At 45.5% G+C, this 19,100-nt stretch overlaps 1 protein-coding gene across 1 annotated transcript in view; it reads left to right on the plus strand.

The window, feature by feature from the left end:
- Window positions 1-19,100, plus strand: part of KCP (kielin cysteine rich BMP regulator) — a 622,724-nt gene that overhangs the window by 520,786 nt on the left and 82,838 nt on the right. The window contains exons 49-50 of the mRNA XM_078677796.1: window positions 6,871-6,953; window positions 10,525-10,624. Coding sequence (XP_078533922.1) covers window positions 6,871-6,953; window positions 10,525-10,624 — 183 coding nt within the window. The remainder of the gene's footprint in view (window positions 1-6,870; window positions 6,954-10,524; window positions 10,625-19,100) is intronic.

The following is a 19,100-nucleotide window of genomic DNA, read 5'->3' on the forward strand; positions in this document are numbered from 1 at the left end:
GGATGAACCACCCGTCAACACCAGCTCGGTCTTATCTGGGTTGAGTTTTAGATGGTTGTGGTTCATCCAGTCACGGATGTGGGTCATAATAGATTGAAAATTAGAGATAGAAGACAGAGAGGAGGACAGATCAAAGATTAGTTGGAGGTCGTCAGCATAGTTATATACTGCGACCTCCATCTGCTGTAAAGAAAAGATAAGTGGAGCAATGTAAAGGTTGAACAGGAGGGGAGAAAGAGAAGAGCCCTGGGGGACCCCGCACTGAACTTTCCGGAAATCCGCAGTAAAGTCACCCAGGCGAACAGCCTGGGTGCGGTCCCTCAGGAAGGAGGATAACCAGACCAGAGCAGTACCTCCGATCCCCGCCGCCCTGACACGGGAAAGTAAGATGGTATGGTCGACCGTGTCAAAGGCGGCTGAGAGATCAAGCAGGACCAAGGCCTGGGTCTTGTTGGTATCCATTCCCTCCCTGAGGTGTCAAGGACCGAGAGTACCACGGACTCTGTAGAGTGTGCGGGGCGGAAACCGGCCTGGCGGGGGGCTAAGGCCCCATGCATCTCCACAAAAGTGCTCAAGGTACGAGTAACGTGACGCTCGAGCACCTTTGCCAAGAATGGCAAAAGGGAGATGGGACGGTAGTTGGCCGGGACCGAGGGGTCCGCACCAGGTTTCTTAAGGATGGGGACAATGATTGCAGTTTTCAGCGGGGTGGGCACCACACCCTGAGAAAGTGAGCTGTTAAGGAGGTGAAGAGGGGGATCAGAACATGAAGAAAAAATGTGACGGAGGATGTGGGAGGGACAAGGGTCTAGAGGGGAACCGGATTTGACCAAGGGAATAATCGAGGTGAGACATTCCTTAGTCAACAGAGGAAAAACGTCTAGTTGGCCAGTAGGGGGGGGGACACTGAGGGTCCACAAACGTGGGAGAGGGAAGAGGAATGTTGGCCTTGATGATAGAAATTTTCTGGATGAAGAAATTATTTAGGGAGTGACAGAGTTCAGGTGAAGGAGTGGGTTTCAGAGTAGTTCTGTCAGAGAATGCCAGGTTGTTCACAATCGAAAAGATTACTTTCGATTGGTTCTCTGCGGCGAGGATTTTGGAGGAGAAGTAAGCTGTTTTTGCCCCTAAGATGGCCTGCTTGTACTGGGCCAGTATATTAATAAACTCCAGTCTCAATAGGGGGCAATAGTTTCTCCTCCAGGCCCGCTCAGCTCTGCGTACAGCTAGCTTAGTAGACTTGAGGTCCTCGTTGAACCACAGGTTGGCATCCTTCTCCCGCTTGGTCGTAACCCGCTTGAGTGGGGCAATCGAGTCGCAACCAGAGGTAAGCCACTGGTTGATGGAGGCGGCTTGGGAGAGAGTAGATAACCCCTGTAGTGAAGGGTAGGAGGCAGTAAGTAAGTCGGAGAGGTTGCCTGGGTCTACTCGTCCCCAGGACCGGACCCAAACGTTTTTAGGAAGTGAGGGTTTAGCTGGGGAGTATATGGGAAGAGCAAAGGAGATTGAATAATGATCTGACCAAGTACAGGGTGTAATAGAAACAGAGTTTACAGGACAATTCAGGGACCAAATCTGGTCAAGCACATGTCCTTTAGCATGGGTGGGGGAGTGGATGTGGGGTATAAAATTAAAAGATCGGAGGGTTTCTGAGAATTCCTTAGAGGAAGAACACTCTGCAGGGTCTGACGGCCAAAAATTGAAGTCACCCAAGAGCAGGATGGAAGTATTATTAATAGCGATTGTAGCTAATACTTCTAGGAACGTAGGCAGAAACAATAAAGGTGATTGAGGGGGGCGGTAAATGAGTAAGCAGGTAAGAGGAGGGGAGATGGAAGTGGTACGAATGGCCAGGTACTCGGTCGTAGCAATATCGGGCAGAGGGAGAATTTGAAAAGGCAAGTCTGCTCGGGCAATGAGCGCTACCCCTCCCCCCGCCCTGCCGTTAAGGCGGTCCGAGCGTAGGGCGTAGTATGGGGCTGGTAAGGTGGCCAAAAGAGCGGGGAGGGAATCATCACGAAACCAAGTTTCGGTGAGAAACAGCAAGTCTGGGGCATGAAGGTCCAACAGCACCGACAGCTCATGCGAATGAGCCACGGCGGACCGGGTATTAAGATAGTAAGCTTTGAGAGTTTTAATGGGTACAGGATTGGTGGTACCCCTCAGAAGATTAGTGGGAACGTGGTCAGGAGGAGGGAGAACATGAGAGGGGGATAAGCCGAATAAGGAAATACGAGAACGGATGGCAGTAGGTAAAGACCAAGGGCCTTGAAGGCTTAAGAGGTCTGCTGAGGAGTAGGTGAGCAAATGGGCAGAGTGATGTGCCCCCAGCCCCGGCCGGCCGCGGACGGGTGCAGACGGGCTTGACTTGTGCGCGACTTCGGCGCGAAGTCGGCGCTCCCGCTGCGCTCGTCCGCTGCGCTTGCTCCAGGGTGTCATATATATCTGGTAGCCGTGACCCACTAGACCGCTAACCTGCACGGTGGAGAGGCAGGGCGGAAGTGGAGCAGGACCAGGTAGGAAGTGTCGCTCGTAGGCTGACCCTCCGCTCAAACGGCACACAGCCGGGGCGGACCGGGGTCAAGAGCGAGAAAGATAGAGGTAGGTTCCCCAAATACAAAATTTAAATCAGGCACAATGCTCTCATTCAGCATAAAAACATTTAAGATTTAGCCAGCATAAATGCACACACGAGCGCGCAGCGCTGTAATCAAAATGAAGGCTTTTAAAAATATACCAAGTGCGCAGCACCGCTATCAGTCAGCAGGGCTGAGCAATTTAAAATTCAAAGCGCTGGGATCAAAGATCAGAGTAGCGTGGGAGCGCGCGAGTAGCCTGCTACCACTGTGATCTGTAAAAGTTGTCTGGCCGTGGAGAAAACAGGAACCAACATATACCTGGAGTACTGCAGCCACTAGACCGCTAACCTGCACGGTGGAGAGGCAGGGCGGAAGTGGAGCAGGACCAGGTAGGAAGTGTCGCTCGTAGGCTGACCCTCCGCTCAAACGGCACACAGCCGGGGCGGACCGGGGTCAAGAGCGAGAAAGATAGAGGTAGGTTCCCCAAATACAAAATTTAAATCAGGCACAATGCTCTCATGCAGGGAGAACACCACAGAAAGTAGTGACATCTTACAGAAGCCACTCTAGCCATTCCGTGGCGCAGCAACCATAAAAGCACTGAGAAGAGAAATCAGGGAGATGGCTTTACCACCTACAGTGCCAGGAGATAGGCAACATTAGGTCTAGGTAAGCAAAGGCAGAAACAGCTACAGTGCTGCTCTGCATTCACACCCTGCCCTCTGAGGCAAATTACCTGGACACCAAGTTTCAACCGACACTCCAGAGCTTTCACACACAACCAGAGGTACACCTGCTGTTGAAGATAGCAGACCCTGTTGAGGTAGCTGCTTGGTCTGTGACAATCAGCTGACTCACGCAGGTCAGGCAAATGTACTGGATAATATCATGTTCTTCTGGTCTTTCTGACGCTACCTGGCACTTATGTGTTCAATAGCTGAGATAAAGGGAGTACCAGAACATCCCAGTCATAGCTGGGAAGAATACACATTGTGTTATGGTGAGCTGAAACAGCATGTCATAGGTCCCACAGAAATGGCCCAATGCAGTCATTGCTTCAGTGCTACAAAAACATTTATGATTTCTCCTGTCCAAATGGGAAAACTCATATCTGGAAAATACTGGGTCAGTGAAGCCTCACAAGAAAGCCTCCAACTTGCTTCTACCTGTTTTATGCTACCTACTCAAGTCTGTATTGTCACATTAAGATCAATGGTGAAGGTATAGGATTTGTTAGATGTAAGAAAGTGCCTCTTTTCGACATGGTCCCCCCCCATTGTTGCCTGGTATTTTATGTGATTTTGACTGGAAGTGCACTGGGCTCCTGTTAACCAGGTTCCCAGTGCCAGATCTCTTTCCCAAAACTGTGCAATTGAACCCCAATTGGCAATACCTTTAGCACTCCATGTAAGTCCATAGTAAGTGGTACCACAAATTGTGCCACACTAAAGGACCCCTCACTAAACACATACAGACTGCCACTGCAGGCTGCGTGTCTTGGTGCCGACAAAAGTGAAAACACGACATGGCACGCATCTCTCTGTGCCATGCCCATAGACACTGCATGCAGTATAGATAAGTCACCCTTACAGCAGGCCATACAGGCATAAGGCAGGGTGCACTATTCTACATGTGAGGACATATCTGCATGAGCAAATATTCCCCTGTGCTGTTCAGCTCTATTGGTGCCAGTACAAGTGAACAGGGAAGCCATTTTAAGTACATGTTCTGAAAACTGGTGAAAACGAGTTCCCCAGCTACATGATAGCTTCACTGAAAATATGGATGTTTGGTATTAAACATCTCATATGAATAAACCCACACTGATGCCAGTGTTGGATGTATTCATGCATGCACACATAGGGCACCTTAGAGGTGTCCCTTGAAAACCTACCAGCTACGGGTGTGCTAACGAGCCTGTGCTCTCAGGAGGTCAGAAAGAAAGCCTGCTCAGGAAGAGGATATTTACACCTCTTCCCAAAGGATTTCTTGCAGATTAGCATTGCAAGGCAGGGGAGCTTCAAAAACCCCACCTCCTTTGGTATGCAAATCTGTCTTCTCCCACAGGAGAGAAAGCCAACCCCCTTTGTCCAGAGCCCTTTGGCACCTTGGACAGACAGGAAAATTAAATTAGCTCATCAGATAGGGCTGTCCTCCCTCAGGCTACTACCACTCCTAAGGTGGACTACCTGAGGTGGAGGCAACATTTCAAAGTTAGCCATCTTGATGATGGCAAACTTAGGAACTCTGGGACAGGGTTATTCCCACTTCCCACAGGAAGTAGTCATATAGGGGGTGTGGTGAACCCAGGGGTAGGTAGCCCATTGGCTACTACACTACACTTCCCTAATGCCCCTAAATTCAGGATTTAGGAGAACCCGTGACACAAGAAAATCAGATCCTGTTGACCTAGGAGGAAGAAAGACACTAAAGATCTGTGAAAGTAAAGACTGGAGAAGAGCAACTGACTTGGTATCCACCCTGCCAGCATGTTGGCTGTTCCCCGTCGAATTGCGACAAAGTCGTCTCATCCTGCAAGCTGTCATGCCTTCAAAGCCTGGGAGAACTGCCTGCCTTCAATAAATAATTCAAGGACTCATGTATCCTGCTGGCACCCAAAGAAGAACCCCAAGTACTCCAGAACTGTCAAAACCTGACACCGTGAAGCACCACTGCACCCAAGCCCCCCAGCCTGAGTCGAAGTGGGCCAACAGTGTCAGCATGGTCCCCAAGTCCCCAAGAGACAGAGCCCACTTTGGTTTCACACCTTGTGAACTCTCTGATGCCACCTACAGCCTCTGTTTGCAGGTCCCCTCAACCACGAGTGCTCCTGGACGAAGAAAGCTGACACCTCAATTTTGATTTATTCATCTCATGTAAAATGATCATTCGTCCCTGACAGAACCACTGTAGATTTCTATACCTCAAAGACCCTATGCACCTGGCCAACCTGGCCCAAGCAGAAGAGGACCACTGGTGTCCCCACATCCCCTAGCATTGCAAGACTTGAACCCTCTGATTGGTTCAGCCCGCCTGGCCTCCCAGTCCAACCTGCAGCCTCTTTTCCGCAGACCGATCCCCATTGACATACATTGGGCACCAGACACTATATTTCACCAATGCACCCAGCTGCCCTAGTGCCGCTGGAGGTGACCTGCTGATGCTGCCTTGAACCTTGCCCCATACTCACCTAGAGTCCAGGAGATTGGTCTCATAAATCGCTGTACTCTACCTGAATGCCGTACTTGTTTTTCCTCCGATAGGATAAAAATGCAGCTTCTGAAAAATGCACTAAGGACTTGATTTAGATGTTGGCAGTTGGGTTACTCCATCACAATGGTGACGGATATCCTGTCCACTGAAATATAAATCCCATAGGCTATAATGGGATTTATATTTTGGCGGGTAGGATATCTCTCACCACTATGACGGAGTAACCCATCCGCCAACATCTTAATCAGTCCCTAAGTGTTGACTTTTAAACATAAAAGTAAGGCTCTTGTGAAATGTACTCGCCTGATTGTATTGATTCTAGTGCCTATACATATATAAAAATATGTGTTATTTGTATAAATTGGTGTGGATCTCCTTATTGAATCGTGTGCATCATTTATTGAATATTGTATGTGTTTGCAGATGTCTAACACTCCACTCTGATAAGCCTAAGGCTGCTTGACCACACTACCCCTTAGAAGAGCACCTTGGGATTACTAGAGCAAGCCCCTGTCTACTCATAAGGGAATACATGGACTCTTTGCACGATATACCTTTTTTTGCCAGCTGTCTACAGCGGATGATAAATAAGTTCAGAATGATGGTCAGGGGTTATGTTCCTCAAACCATGATAGAAGGTCTGTGGGTTCTTTTGTGGAGCACATAAGTAGGAAGTCCGATTTAATGTGGTTCTGGTTTTATTTTGTTTTTTGTGGTTTAGGATTCCCTTCACTAACGTGTTTGGGTTAGAGTATTTATTAGGTTGCTGTCACATACATCTGTAGGTTGATACTTCAAAGATCTATTTGGGATCTTTCATTGGATGGAGCACCAGTAGGATCCTATAAACATTGTGTGTTTGAGACATAAGTAGGTAAGACCATAACATTGTATCTCTTAAAAGTATCAGCTTAGAAACAAAATCTATTCTCCATGCCCGGGCTTTAGGATACTAAGCATAGGTTCAGAGAACGTAACATCATTAAGAAGGAATAGTTCTGTTAGGAATAAGTAATGCCTCTGAAATGACAAGGCAGTAACAACCCTACCTAGCTCTTATGCTCAGTTTCCTTTGCAGAAGCTCTCAGTAACTGCACCGCCACCATGGTTGGTAATGAGGTTCATGCTACAGACGACCCCTGCTACATGTGTCAGTGCAAGGTAAGTTTAAAGGCTGGCTGCATCTGTAGTGTATTTAGCATTTTGAAAAAACTTGACACAAAATTGAGTTGGGGTGGGCTTTTCTAAAACAAATGCCATTTGTCTGCCATGGGAATCATTTTTTTGGTGTATTGATCTTTTATTGATTGTTTGAACCCTGTTTAATTAAATAACATAAATATTCATAAGGGCCTGATTTACAAAGCAGATTTGACGTATGCCTGGAAATTCAAGTTCAGTGAGGATTAAATCACACCTACTCTCAGAAGAATTTATGTAATTTGGAACCAATGTATTTTGCAAGGTCTCTGCACATTAAGGGGCTGATTTAGAGTTTGGCAGGTGAAAGTAAGTCAACTCTGTCGTTATGGAAGAGTACTTTACTCCTGCCATACATAGGTTCCTATGCCCCCCAAATTTAGTGTTGTTGGCCAGTCTTGCAGACAACTCTAAACATTGGCAGGAACTGCCGTCAGGATGGTTCCTGCATAGGTACTGAAAGTAGAGGTGCGAGGGGTGCGGCAGCACCCCTGGAAATAACCATGCAAGTGTTCAGAAGGTAAATGCTTAATAAAGATACCTTTAAATTTTGCCTTTATCTTCTCATATTTGCTGTGCGTTCAAAGACAGAGGTCAAATGTCAGGATATGTCTTCTAACAAAATGCTGCTTATTCGTTTAACCTGGAGATTGGTGTTTATTTTTAATTCTCCTAAGTGAGAGGATTTGTAAAGAGAACTATGTGACAATCTTGCTGGAGTAGAGAGAGTGTGAAAGGAAACGCTGTAGGATGTTATTTTCTTCTAAAACAACAAAATGTAAATTCCTGTAAATAGACTGTGCAAATAGTTCAAAATATATCAGCAGTTAAGAAAACACAAATTAAGCACTTTTTTGTAATTCTGAAGTGTAATGGAAATATTTTCAATAGTATCAAAACAAATCAAGACCCTTACTGCTGTGTAAATTATAATTATTATTTGAAACACGATTTATCCATGCATTAATCAGTAATACTGCATGCCTGTGCAAATGTAATGGCCATTTCAATGAAAAATGTGCTGTTGGTAAATGACAGTGCACTAGCACAATATATTTGTGACAGTATGTTCCAAGATGCACCATCGCCTACATAGAACATCATTATCGCTGTCCTGGAGAGTGGGCGTAGCTCATTTAGTACACTTGTTCTTCGTGTGAAACTTGGATTTTTCACAAACACTATGACTTGGGTGATGTAACATTGATGGCAGCACCCCTATTCTGAAAAGTATTCCAGCTCCACTGGCCTCCTGTTAATGTTGTAAACATTTGGCGGATGGCTCGTCAAACATGACGCCCACCCGTCAAACAGTTACAAAGCTGTACTTTTTCTAAATACAAACTCCCAAAGTTGAAGCCATCTCTATGCTGATAGGCTTAAAAAACATAGACATGTGTAAGTGTCTTAGGTAGACCAGAAAAGGTTGGTTCATGCAAGTATTTCTGTCTGTAAAAGATGCAAACCTTGATATTTGTATGTTAAGTAAGTAAGATTTTCCTCTTGATGCAAGCAAACTTGCTGCTTTGGGGTCTCTTATGATTGTAATCTGGAATATTGATTACAATAATATTGCGGACAGAATATTGAGGGACAAATCATCAAAAGGTAAGTGCATATAGGAAAGTATAGATTTACAATTCCTAACTCCACATCTCTGTACCTTGAAGATATATATCACCAAGGTACATTTATGTGGCGTTAGGTATAGAACATCTATACTTACTTACCTTTTGAGATTTGTATTCAATATTTTGTCCTCAATATTTCCACCCTTCCATATTCTGGATTCGATATTCAGGGTGCACACCCACCACACTCTAAATAAGCCCCTAAAATTACAATAATTGATTAATTTGAATTTTCAGCTACACCTGCTAAATTCTATACATTGAGGCCTTTATTTATCAATATTTCATGCATGGGAATGCAGCAGCCACCTCTCTGCGCTGTATGAAATGGAGAGTCCAGGAATGTGTTGTACTTAGAATTATACACCACATTCCTGCTCTCTGCCTTCGCTGGCACACACACTGCTGCCTAGCGCCAACAGAGGCACCCTTGCACTGTTGTCATAGCTGTCAAGGTTTCAGATTGCTTACGTGTGACATTTTCATATTTCAGTGCAATTATGAGTGACAATCAATGACTATGAGTGACACTTTCTCTTGAGCAAAATCAAGCATAGAAGACGAGGGAAACATATAAATAGAAGAAATTATACCCATTTGAGCAATGAGAAACTCGGCTGCAAAGCACCAGAAATGGAGGGGGCCACCAGGCTCTGTTGACTTGAGTGATGTCACTGGCAGTTTGCAATTTGTTGCATCGACCGTCACAAGTTTATATAACTCCAGACGCCTCTGGCACTCGCTTACATTGCTTAAAATAGGTGAGTGGCAATTCCGGACCACTACTTGATGTGGCCTCAATGACTCTCCTGGCAAATGCCAGTGGCCCAGGCATCATGATGATTCTGAGGCTCAGAGCAGCAGCTGCACACCACAGTGTGGACTAGTGTGCTCTCTGGGCTGCTGAGGAACCACTACAGCAGCCTCGTGGGGTCAGTGAACTGCCGGGTCAGCTCCAGTCGCGGGCTCATTTAATTTACCACAATGAGACAAGCACTGCCATTGCCACAGCAGCCTCCAAACTGAACTGCAGCCACCTGCTCTTGGGCTGCCGTGGGCAGCAGCAAGATGTTCCTATTAAAGTGTGTGTCACAAAACAACTGACTCCACCTCACCCAGGCTGATGTCTTGGCAGTAGCTAGTGGGCATTGACTCACGTCAGTCTCATGAAGGTTACCAAAAATGCCACGCGGTCCAACCGTGTCAGGTGAATCCTAGTCTCTGAACTAGCCCCAAGCCTGCCCGGAGCAGCGCACAAGGCGTACTGTCACTTAAGTTTCAGTGACCATGTCATGATTACTATTACTCCTGTTTGACAGTTATTAGGAGTGATGTTGCATTTCAAAATTGTGATGCGGACCACCACTCTGAAATGTGGTAGTCTAATGCCAGATGCATGGTACTTGGCAATGCTGCATGGTGCAAGGGTGCCTGCACTGTAGGCAGGATTGTCTTTGTGCAGGAAGGGGCACCTTCCTGTACAAAAAAAATTCTCAGAGGCATTTTCATCTTTCTAAGTGTGCTGAACACTTACAAAGAGAAAACAGCGAGTAGTAATAAAGATAATTCTCCTCGTTGCGCTTCTGGTGGTGAGGTATAAAATTCTGATGCGTGAAATTGATAATCTATAATAACTTGTGTACTAGCTGGTGATTCAGACAGTAACTAATTCATGAAATAAGAATAGGAGTAATGAAGAAAGATTTTGAGTAAAGTGAGATTTTCATTGGCTGTTGATTCTAAATTTGTGGCTTCGATACAGGTAAATGGAGTGTTGGATTGTCTGTTAGTAAAAGTCTGAAGTCATTAACACAGACTAGTGATAATCCAGATAGTTTACCTGTGTTGTTTTTTAGGAAGCCCACTCTGTTAATCACAGTTTTAATTCCTGTCCATTTCAGGACCTTACTTGGGTTTGCATACATCAAGGTTGTTCACTCCTAAGTTGCCCCAGAGTGGAACAGTTCACGCCACGTGGCTCCTGCTGCCCAGTCTGCAATGGTGATGTATAAAAAGTCCTACTATCTATCTCATTGTGCCTCATCACTGCTAAGTAGAAATTGATGACAGTTAACTGACTGATGCAACACAATTGATGTGAAACAGTTGTTCGTGTTGTCTTTGCCATTATACAGTGATGATTCCTGTATGGATGGCCCACCTAATGTTTTGTTCTGAGATACACATGCTCTGGATACTCCAACCATCCATTGTGGGGCTTGGATGTTTGCAAGCTGTTTTTCTGTGAAGAAGTCTTTTAAGTCACAAGATGTGTTGTAACTTCTCCATTCTACTCTGTGCATGGGTACTGACACAATCTTAGATTCTTTTTTCCACCATTGGGTTTGGACATATATCAAGAGGGTTCTGAGTCCATCTTGTTCCTAGCATGTTTTTCAAGCCCACACAGTTCAATTTTGACACCTATGTTTCAGAAGAAGAGTCCATGCTTCGATGACTCCCTGTTGCTCTACTACACTAGACACCTTGGAAGGACTGCAACTGCCACTCAATGCTCAGGATCCCATGAACTCCCCACGCCCTTCTAAAATTGAGTGTAATCCATCAACCATGGACACCGGAAAATGCAGACCAGAAGTGGGTGATGGTATGGGCACTCTTCCAGCATTGACTCCAGTGCAATTCAGAGCATGCTGAGGTGGAATAACCACAACATCTAAAATCTGTACCTTTCCCCTGACCAAGACAATGCCTTCTGTGAGTCCTGCCTTCTACATAAAAAGACCCTAAGGTACCATAGATATAGAATCTTGGCACACCCCAAATTGCACCAACAAACTTTCTTTGAGACTCCAGACAATTTCAGAGAAGAAGATGCATTCAACACCGAGGAAGGCAATGATGCAGGTTTGTCTAGAATCCTAGCAGCCCAGCCAACTGCCCAGCCTAGATCCGGCATCCTCGAGTGGGTCAGAGTTTGAGATACAGGAAGAAGTTGAACTGATGCTTCCGAACAGAGGCTCTCGGATCAAGATGATGCCTAGAGTCGTAAGTACTAAACCCATCTCCGAGAGCCACACAATCAAATGAGGATTGCATAAAAGGTCCCAAGTCGAGGTAGACCTCCACTCCCATGGGAGTTGCCCATTGAGCCACCAGCAAGGACACAAGAAGATGCTGCATCTTGGGCCTCGCTAACTTTGTGCTCCACTTGGGTCAGAGAAAGGTCTTTGGAGTGGACCAGGACTCTGCTGGTGTCAAACCTTGCTGACCATTGAGCCCTACTTGAGCCAAAGGCTTTGAACACCCCCACTCACACCTGAAGTTGTTACCAAATCCATCATTGAATCCGACACTGAAGATCCCAATGATGCCAAAAATCCTGTGGACACCAAAAGCTTAGTCCACAGCTGGCGCCAAAGAGTCTGAGGTATGGGTTCTACAGAGACTCCATACGTATCTCTCTGAGGTATGGGTTCTACAGAGACATAAGTATCTCTTTATCTGTTCCTTCACCAGGAGGATCTCAGCAAAACCACTCCGCCAAAGCCCTCAGAGTAATACACTCACAAAAGAAGACATGTCTTTGAAAAAGAACCCTCCTCGGAGGCCCCTATGGAGCCAGCAGTGAAGGAGTACAGGGACAGAGGCATTAGTCCTCTACAATATGTTCGGGCACCACACCCTCTTACACTTCCCACACCTACTCCACCACCTCCACCAGAGTACCTGAGGACTCCCCACATACCTTTTCTGATCCCTGTAATCCATATGACTTAATCTACCAATATGACCAGCCTTTAGACACAGGCCCAGCTGATGAACCCTGGGAAGGTTATAATGTTGACAACTGGGTAACTAACACCACTACTTGGTTAGGGCATCCCCATAGGATGATATGACGGACTACCATAAGGTCACCCACAGGGCAGCAAACTGCCATGAAGTGGTCATACATGTTGTTCAAGAGGAAGAGGCCTTCCTAGGGGACTCCTTCTAAGTCTGAGCGCACTGTACAATTTTTGCCCATGCCTAAAATCATGCCTAAATCTGCCCCAGATTATTTTAAGGAGCCAGTAAAGGCTAGAGTGGTGACATTTAGGGTATAGAGCAACCACAAACTGTGACCCAGCAACCCAATCTACATCTGATGTCAGACTTCCCTTAGGAGGGCCAATTCCCAAGCCACTGGTGATGTCTCTCTCACTGATAAATAGAGTTAAAAAGTCTAACTCTGCAGGTAAAAGAGTAGCGGTATGGGTGGCCACAATATAGCTGATAGCCAATTCTGTTGGAATCCTCTCCAGGTACGACAGGTTTCAGTGGGAGGAGATGCAGGAACTCATCAAACATCTTCGAGACAAATACTGAAAGGGAGGAGAGGAGATAGTGTTGGAAGGCAAGACCATCTCTAACACCAACAATCATTGTGCCCATAACACTACCAATGCCACCTCCAAAGACATTAACATCAGCTTCCTCCTCATAATGCACGCTTGACTTTTCATCTCCGGGTTGAAAGCTGAAGTCTGGCAGAATCTACTCAACCTCCCATTCTACAGGGTGCATCTCTTTGGCCCCCCAGTTTGAATAAAAAAAGAACTCAGAGATTGCCAAGTCTGAGGAGTACTGCAAACTACAACTGCAAGAGGCACTTTTTATTATCAACAGCCATTGAGAGGAGCCAAGGATATGTCACCAGATCAGCCGCAGTCTTAACAAGGACAGCAACACACCAGCAGGCCAGCAGGGATTGCACCAAGGGTGCATCCAAGGGAAACAAAAGGGTAAAAGGCAGAGGTTGCTCTGGATAAAGGAATCTCTACCTCTAAGCAGTGACTTTCTCCACCTCTCCTCTATTCACACTTCACCTGTCGGGGTATAATACAAGATTTTCTTTCACACTGGGAGAAAATCACATCACTCTAGTGGGTGTTAGTGGTGGTTCACCACAGCTACTGGCCTGAACTTCCCACAACCCCTCCCAACATCTCACCCTACAGACACATCCTCTGCAGAGATCGTCTTTGCCTCCTTAAGGAAGAGGTACAAGCACTCCTCCAGAAAGGGGTAGTAGAGAGAGTGACTCCACACCATTAGGGACAAGACGCCTACTTTCTCTACTTCCTCATTTTCAAAAAGAATGGCTCCCTTAGGCCCATCTTGGACCTCAGGCTTGTAAACAACTATATCCTGTCTGAACAGTTCCATATGACAACTTTGCAGGACGTTATTCCTCTGCTCCGACATGGCATTTACATGATGGCATGCAACCTCAAGAACACCTACTTCCATATATCCAGCACCATGCCCACTTTGTGGTGAGTGGGCAACACTACCAATTCAAAGTCCTTCCTTTCTGGGTCACCACAGATCTGATTGTGTTTACAAAGTGCCTAGCAGTGGTGGCTGCTCATCTGCGATGAGGGGCCACTCATTTGTTCCCCTGCCTTGAGGATTGATTGATCAAGAGCGGCAGCAGCCAGCAATGCCTACTGATCCTCAGCCTGGGATTCACCATAAATACTACCAAGTCCCACCTCCACTCGCAAAAGACTCAACCCTTCCAGGGTTCTGTGTTGAACACATTTACAGGGAAAGCCCAACCCAGCCACCAGAAAGTGTTCCAGCAGCTGCCGCAACTTTTTCAGTCCTGTCACCAGCTCATGGTCAAAACAGTGATACTGCTTCTTGGAATGATGGCCTTCTGAATCTGTATCATACACCAGGGCCCCCATTTTCCCCCTACAAGAATGCTTCATGGAGAAGTGGTCACAAGAGGAGAGTCACTGGGAAGATTTAGTGTTGGTGAAGGCCTTTTTTTCCATTCTTCTGAAAATGTCCATCAGCCCCACTAGAAGCTTCTGCTGAAGTTAGACTTTCTCATGCAGAAACAAGACTAGATCAGAGACCCAGACCCCAAACAGCTCAATCTAGCAATCTGGCACCTGAGGTCCTAGAATTTGGGTATTTACACCTCTCCTAGGAGTGAATGTTTGTTCTGCGGGAGGCACACAGTCCTGCCTTATGGCACAGACGAAAAGGTTTGCACATTACTGCATTTACAAAGTCCTGGATCCCCTAAAGGCTAGCATCCAGAACATTGTCTGCTATTTTTTGTATTTGCAAAAGTCAGGCCTTGTTAACACATCAATACAGCTATATCTCGCTACAGTAGCAATGCACATATGAAACAGGAAACATGTATCTCTCTTTAAGATAGCAATAGTCAAGGACTTCATGGAGGGTCTTAAGAGGGTTATACCTCCTTGAATACCTCCTGCCATCTTGTGGAACCTTAATGTAGTCCTCAGGAGACTTGTGGGACCACCCTTCAAATCTTTGCACTCTTGTCTCCTACAGTTCCTTTCCTGGAATGTAGTCTTCTTTTTTTTTTTTTACCATAACATCCCTCAGATTCATTATTGAACTGCAAACACTCACCCTGAAATTGCCCCACACTTACCCTACAAAAAACGTTTATTTAGGTTCACAAAGATAAGGTTGTTCATAGGGCAATCCAAAGTTCCTTCCCAAGGTAGTATCACCTTTTCATCTGCATTAGACTATAGAATTCAGGAGTGGATATAGCTCTACACATGTTAGATGTTAAAATAGGTTAAAAAGAGACCTTATGTACTGTATTGACAGAACCAAGCCCTTTTATCAGTTTAACCAGCTTTTTGTAGCCTTCACGAAACCTTGCAAGGGCCACCCCATCACAGCGATATGAATAGTTAGTTGCATCCAAATTTGCTATGGCTAAACGAAGGGAGCATTCTACTTGTTGACATCTACAAAGAGGCCAGCTATTCTACACGCATTCTTTTACCACAGATTTCTGTCTGGACATCTTAGCCCACCACCAGACTATTTTAAAGACTTTTTTTTAGGTATCTGCATCGTCCATTCACTAGCCATCACTCATGGAGGGCACTGCTTTGTAGTCTATGCAGAGCATGTGTATCTACAACCACACTTGCTACCAACAGAAAGTTGTACTTCCCCTGTAAGCATCTGTTCATACAATGTAGTGCTGTAGATCAACATATGCTCCTCATCATACCCAGAAACTAGTGATGATTACAGATCTTTATGTTCGAGGCATATGAGCTGCAGATCACACACTGTGCATAGATCGCCATCTGGTATTGGGCCCAGATGTTTGCAGTATGGTATTGTCTTGGAACAAGTCTTTGGAATTCACAAGATAGGTGACTCCTCCTCTGGACAATTGTGCGCGTGGGCATCAACTCCATCTTCAGATTGTTTTTTCCGCCGTCGGGCTCAGATGTGTTTGACACGTCCCAGTTGGTGTCGTTACCGATCTACGTTTCGACCAGCAATCCTTTACCCTTTCTTCGGTATTGTCTTCGATCGCGTTTCCCATTCAACGTGCATCTCTACAAACTTCAACTCTTCGGTGCTGGTTGTCGACGCAGGCCTTCGGGCCTATCTGCACCATCGGGCCTTTTGGCTCATGGAAAGGACTCCCTTTAAAAAGCGTCCTCAATGTGGATCCAAGTTTCCACACGCCGATCTTCATGAGGTGTGTAAACTCTGCCTTTCACCTGAGCACGAGGAGCTTTTTTTTACCTGATCCAACCCAAAAAACTCAGAAAATATACCCAGAAACAAGTCATCTGAGAATTAGTCCTCCCAAAAAAAGGAAAATGGACAAACCTATGCCACCTCCACTCCATTTAAAGAAAAGAGACATCTCTACTTCTCCTTTAAGGATTCCTTCTCCAAGCTCCTCCTCCACAATACATCTCTCCTATCCCATCTCCAGTACCCTCACAATCTCCTCCAGATGATGAGGGCACCTTTGGGGACGAAGGGGATGATGAACCTCTAGGGGAACCTAGTCATCCTTATTTGCCAAATGATTCATGGGAACATTATGGCACACCAGATGTTCCTAATATACCACAAGAGGAGGTCTATCCATCTAGACCATCCCCTCCAGAGAACACTATAGGATTCACTCAGCTTATACACAGGACTGCAGAATATCACTGGGTACATTTATACACAGACCCTATTGAAGAAGACACTTTTGCACCATCTCAAAGGTCCACTTCCATTCTCCCAATATTAAAAAGGTAATCAAACATGCTCCTGAAGTCTTTAAAGACCCTGTAAGGGCTAGAGTCATTAACCCCAGGGTAGAAAAGAAAGACAAGTCTGCCCCAACTGACCCTGTTTACATTAAAGGCCAGCTCCCCTTAGATTCCTTGGTGGTCTCCAACGCCAGGAAAAGGGCTAACTCCCAGACCTCACGCAATGCTCCACCACCTGACAAAGAGTCAAAACTCTTGGACCCATCTGGTAAAAGAACAGCGACACAAGCAGCCAACATATGGAGAGTTGCCAACACACAGGCCTTACTGGCTAGGTACGATAGGGAACACTATTATGAACTTAGAGACCCTACTTCAACACCTTCCAGATCAATATAACACAAGAGCCAATGATCTCATCCAGGAAGGTAAACTAATACCCAATACCTCCATTTGATGCGCTCTAGATGCAGCAGACACAGCCTCCCAAGCTATTAATACTAGTGTTCTTTTACACAGGCATGCCTGGCTATGGATTTCAGGGTTTAAACCTGAGGTTCAGACTACCATACTGAACCAATCCTTTGACCAAGAACATTTATTCGGGCCTACTGTAGATTCATCTTTAGAAAAGATGAATTACAATACAGATACTGCCAAATCAATCAGAGCTTTGCAATCGCAGGCTCCCTGAAGTTCCTTTCGCCGCTTCTCATATAGGGGCGCCTCTAGAGGCTTTAACACTGATAACTCCTCCACCTCCTATAAAAGTCCCACACAGACCTCCTCTACCAGATGTTATTACAAAGGAGGCTACAGGGGCAATAACAGCAAAGGTAGAGGCAAAACTACCAATACTCGCACTGCCTCCACATCCAAACAATGACTTCCCGCCACTCCCCCCGGACCCTTATACCCCGGTCGAGGAAAATGAATACAGTTCCTACATGTCTGGAACACCATTACCATGGACAGGTGGGTGAGACAAATCATCCAATCCGGTTATTGCCTGGAGCTCACTTCAACTCCCCCAAACATGCCACCCAAACAGCGTCCAATGTAAACAGAGCATTTAACACATCTAAAACAAGAGGTGCTTACCCTCTTGCAAAAACATGCAATAGAACCAGTTCCCCTGCACCATCAAAACACAGGAGTTTACTCCCTTTATTTTCTGATTCCAAAGAAGGATGGAACCCTGAGACCCATCTTGGACCTCAGACCATTAAACTTATACATACAATCAGACCATTTTCATATGGTCATTCTTCAACAGGTCCAACTATCAGCAGTCCCGCACAAAAAACTACATCTCTCCCCACAACTCTTAACACAGAGCCATGGAGAGATCAGACACCCAGATCCAGCACAGCTCAACCTAGCGATCTGGCTCCTGAAGTCCTAGAATTTGGTAACCTCAATCTTCCACCTGATTGTATGAACGTTATCAAAGAAGCTAGGTGTCCCACTACTAGAGCCTGCTATGCAGTCAAGTGGAAATGTGATATACTGTACCAATAACACAATCAATCCTCTAGATGCATCCATTCAACACATCATATGTTACCTACCGCATCTTCAAAGATGTAATCTAGCATACACATCAATCAGATTACATCTCACTGCCATAGCAGCCTACCTGCAAAATAGACAACATTTGTCATTGTTCAGGGTACCTACCATTAAGGCATTTATGGAAGGCCTCAAAAGAGTAATTCCTCCCAGGGTACCACCCTCTCCAGAGTGGAATCTAAACATCGTCCTCACTAAATTAATGGGTCCTCCATTCAAACCTCTACATAAATATGAGCAACTATTTCTTACATAGAAAGTCGCTTTCCTTGTGGCAATCACATCTCTCAGAAGAGTCAGTGAGCTACAGGCACTAACTATTCAAGAACAATTTTTACAACTCCATCATAACAAAGTGGTTCTCAGAACAAATCCCAAATTCCTTCCAAAAGGTAATACTTTCTTCCATCTCAACCAATCTGTAGAGTTGCCAGTCTTCTTCTCGCAGCTACAAACAGTAGCAGAAAGAGCTCTTCATACACTAGATGTAAAAAGAGCACTTCTTTACTATAGTTACAGAACAAAACCTTTTCTCAAAACAAAACAGCTTTTTGTTTCCTTTTAACCACCACATAAAGGCAATCCCTATCAAAGTCTGGGATTGCAAGGTGAATTGTCAAATGTATACAAATTTGCTATCACAAAGCAAAACGTACACTCTCAATCCCCCCTAGAGCCCATTCTACTCGCAAAATAGGGGCTTCCATGGCATTTTTAGGGAACAATACCTTAGATGATATCTGCAAAGCAGCTACATGGTCTACACTGCACACATTCACAAAACACTATTGTGTAGATGTGCAAGCACAACAACAAGCTAGTGCGGGCCAGGCTGTACTCAAAACACTAATTCAAACTGCTGCAACGGATACCGGTGGTCG

The sequence above is a fragment of the Lissotriton helveticus genome, chromosome 1_1, assembly GCF_964261635.1.
Source record: "Lissotriton helveticus chromosome 1_1, aLisHel1.1, whole genome shotgun sequence".
Lineage (NCBI taxonomy): Eukaryota > Metazoa > Chordata > Amphibia > Caudata > Salamandridae > Lissotriton > Lissotriton helveticus.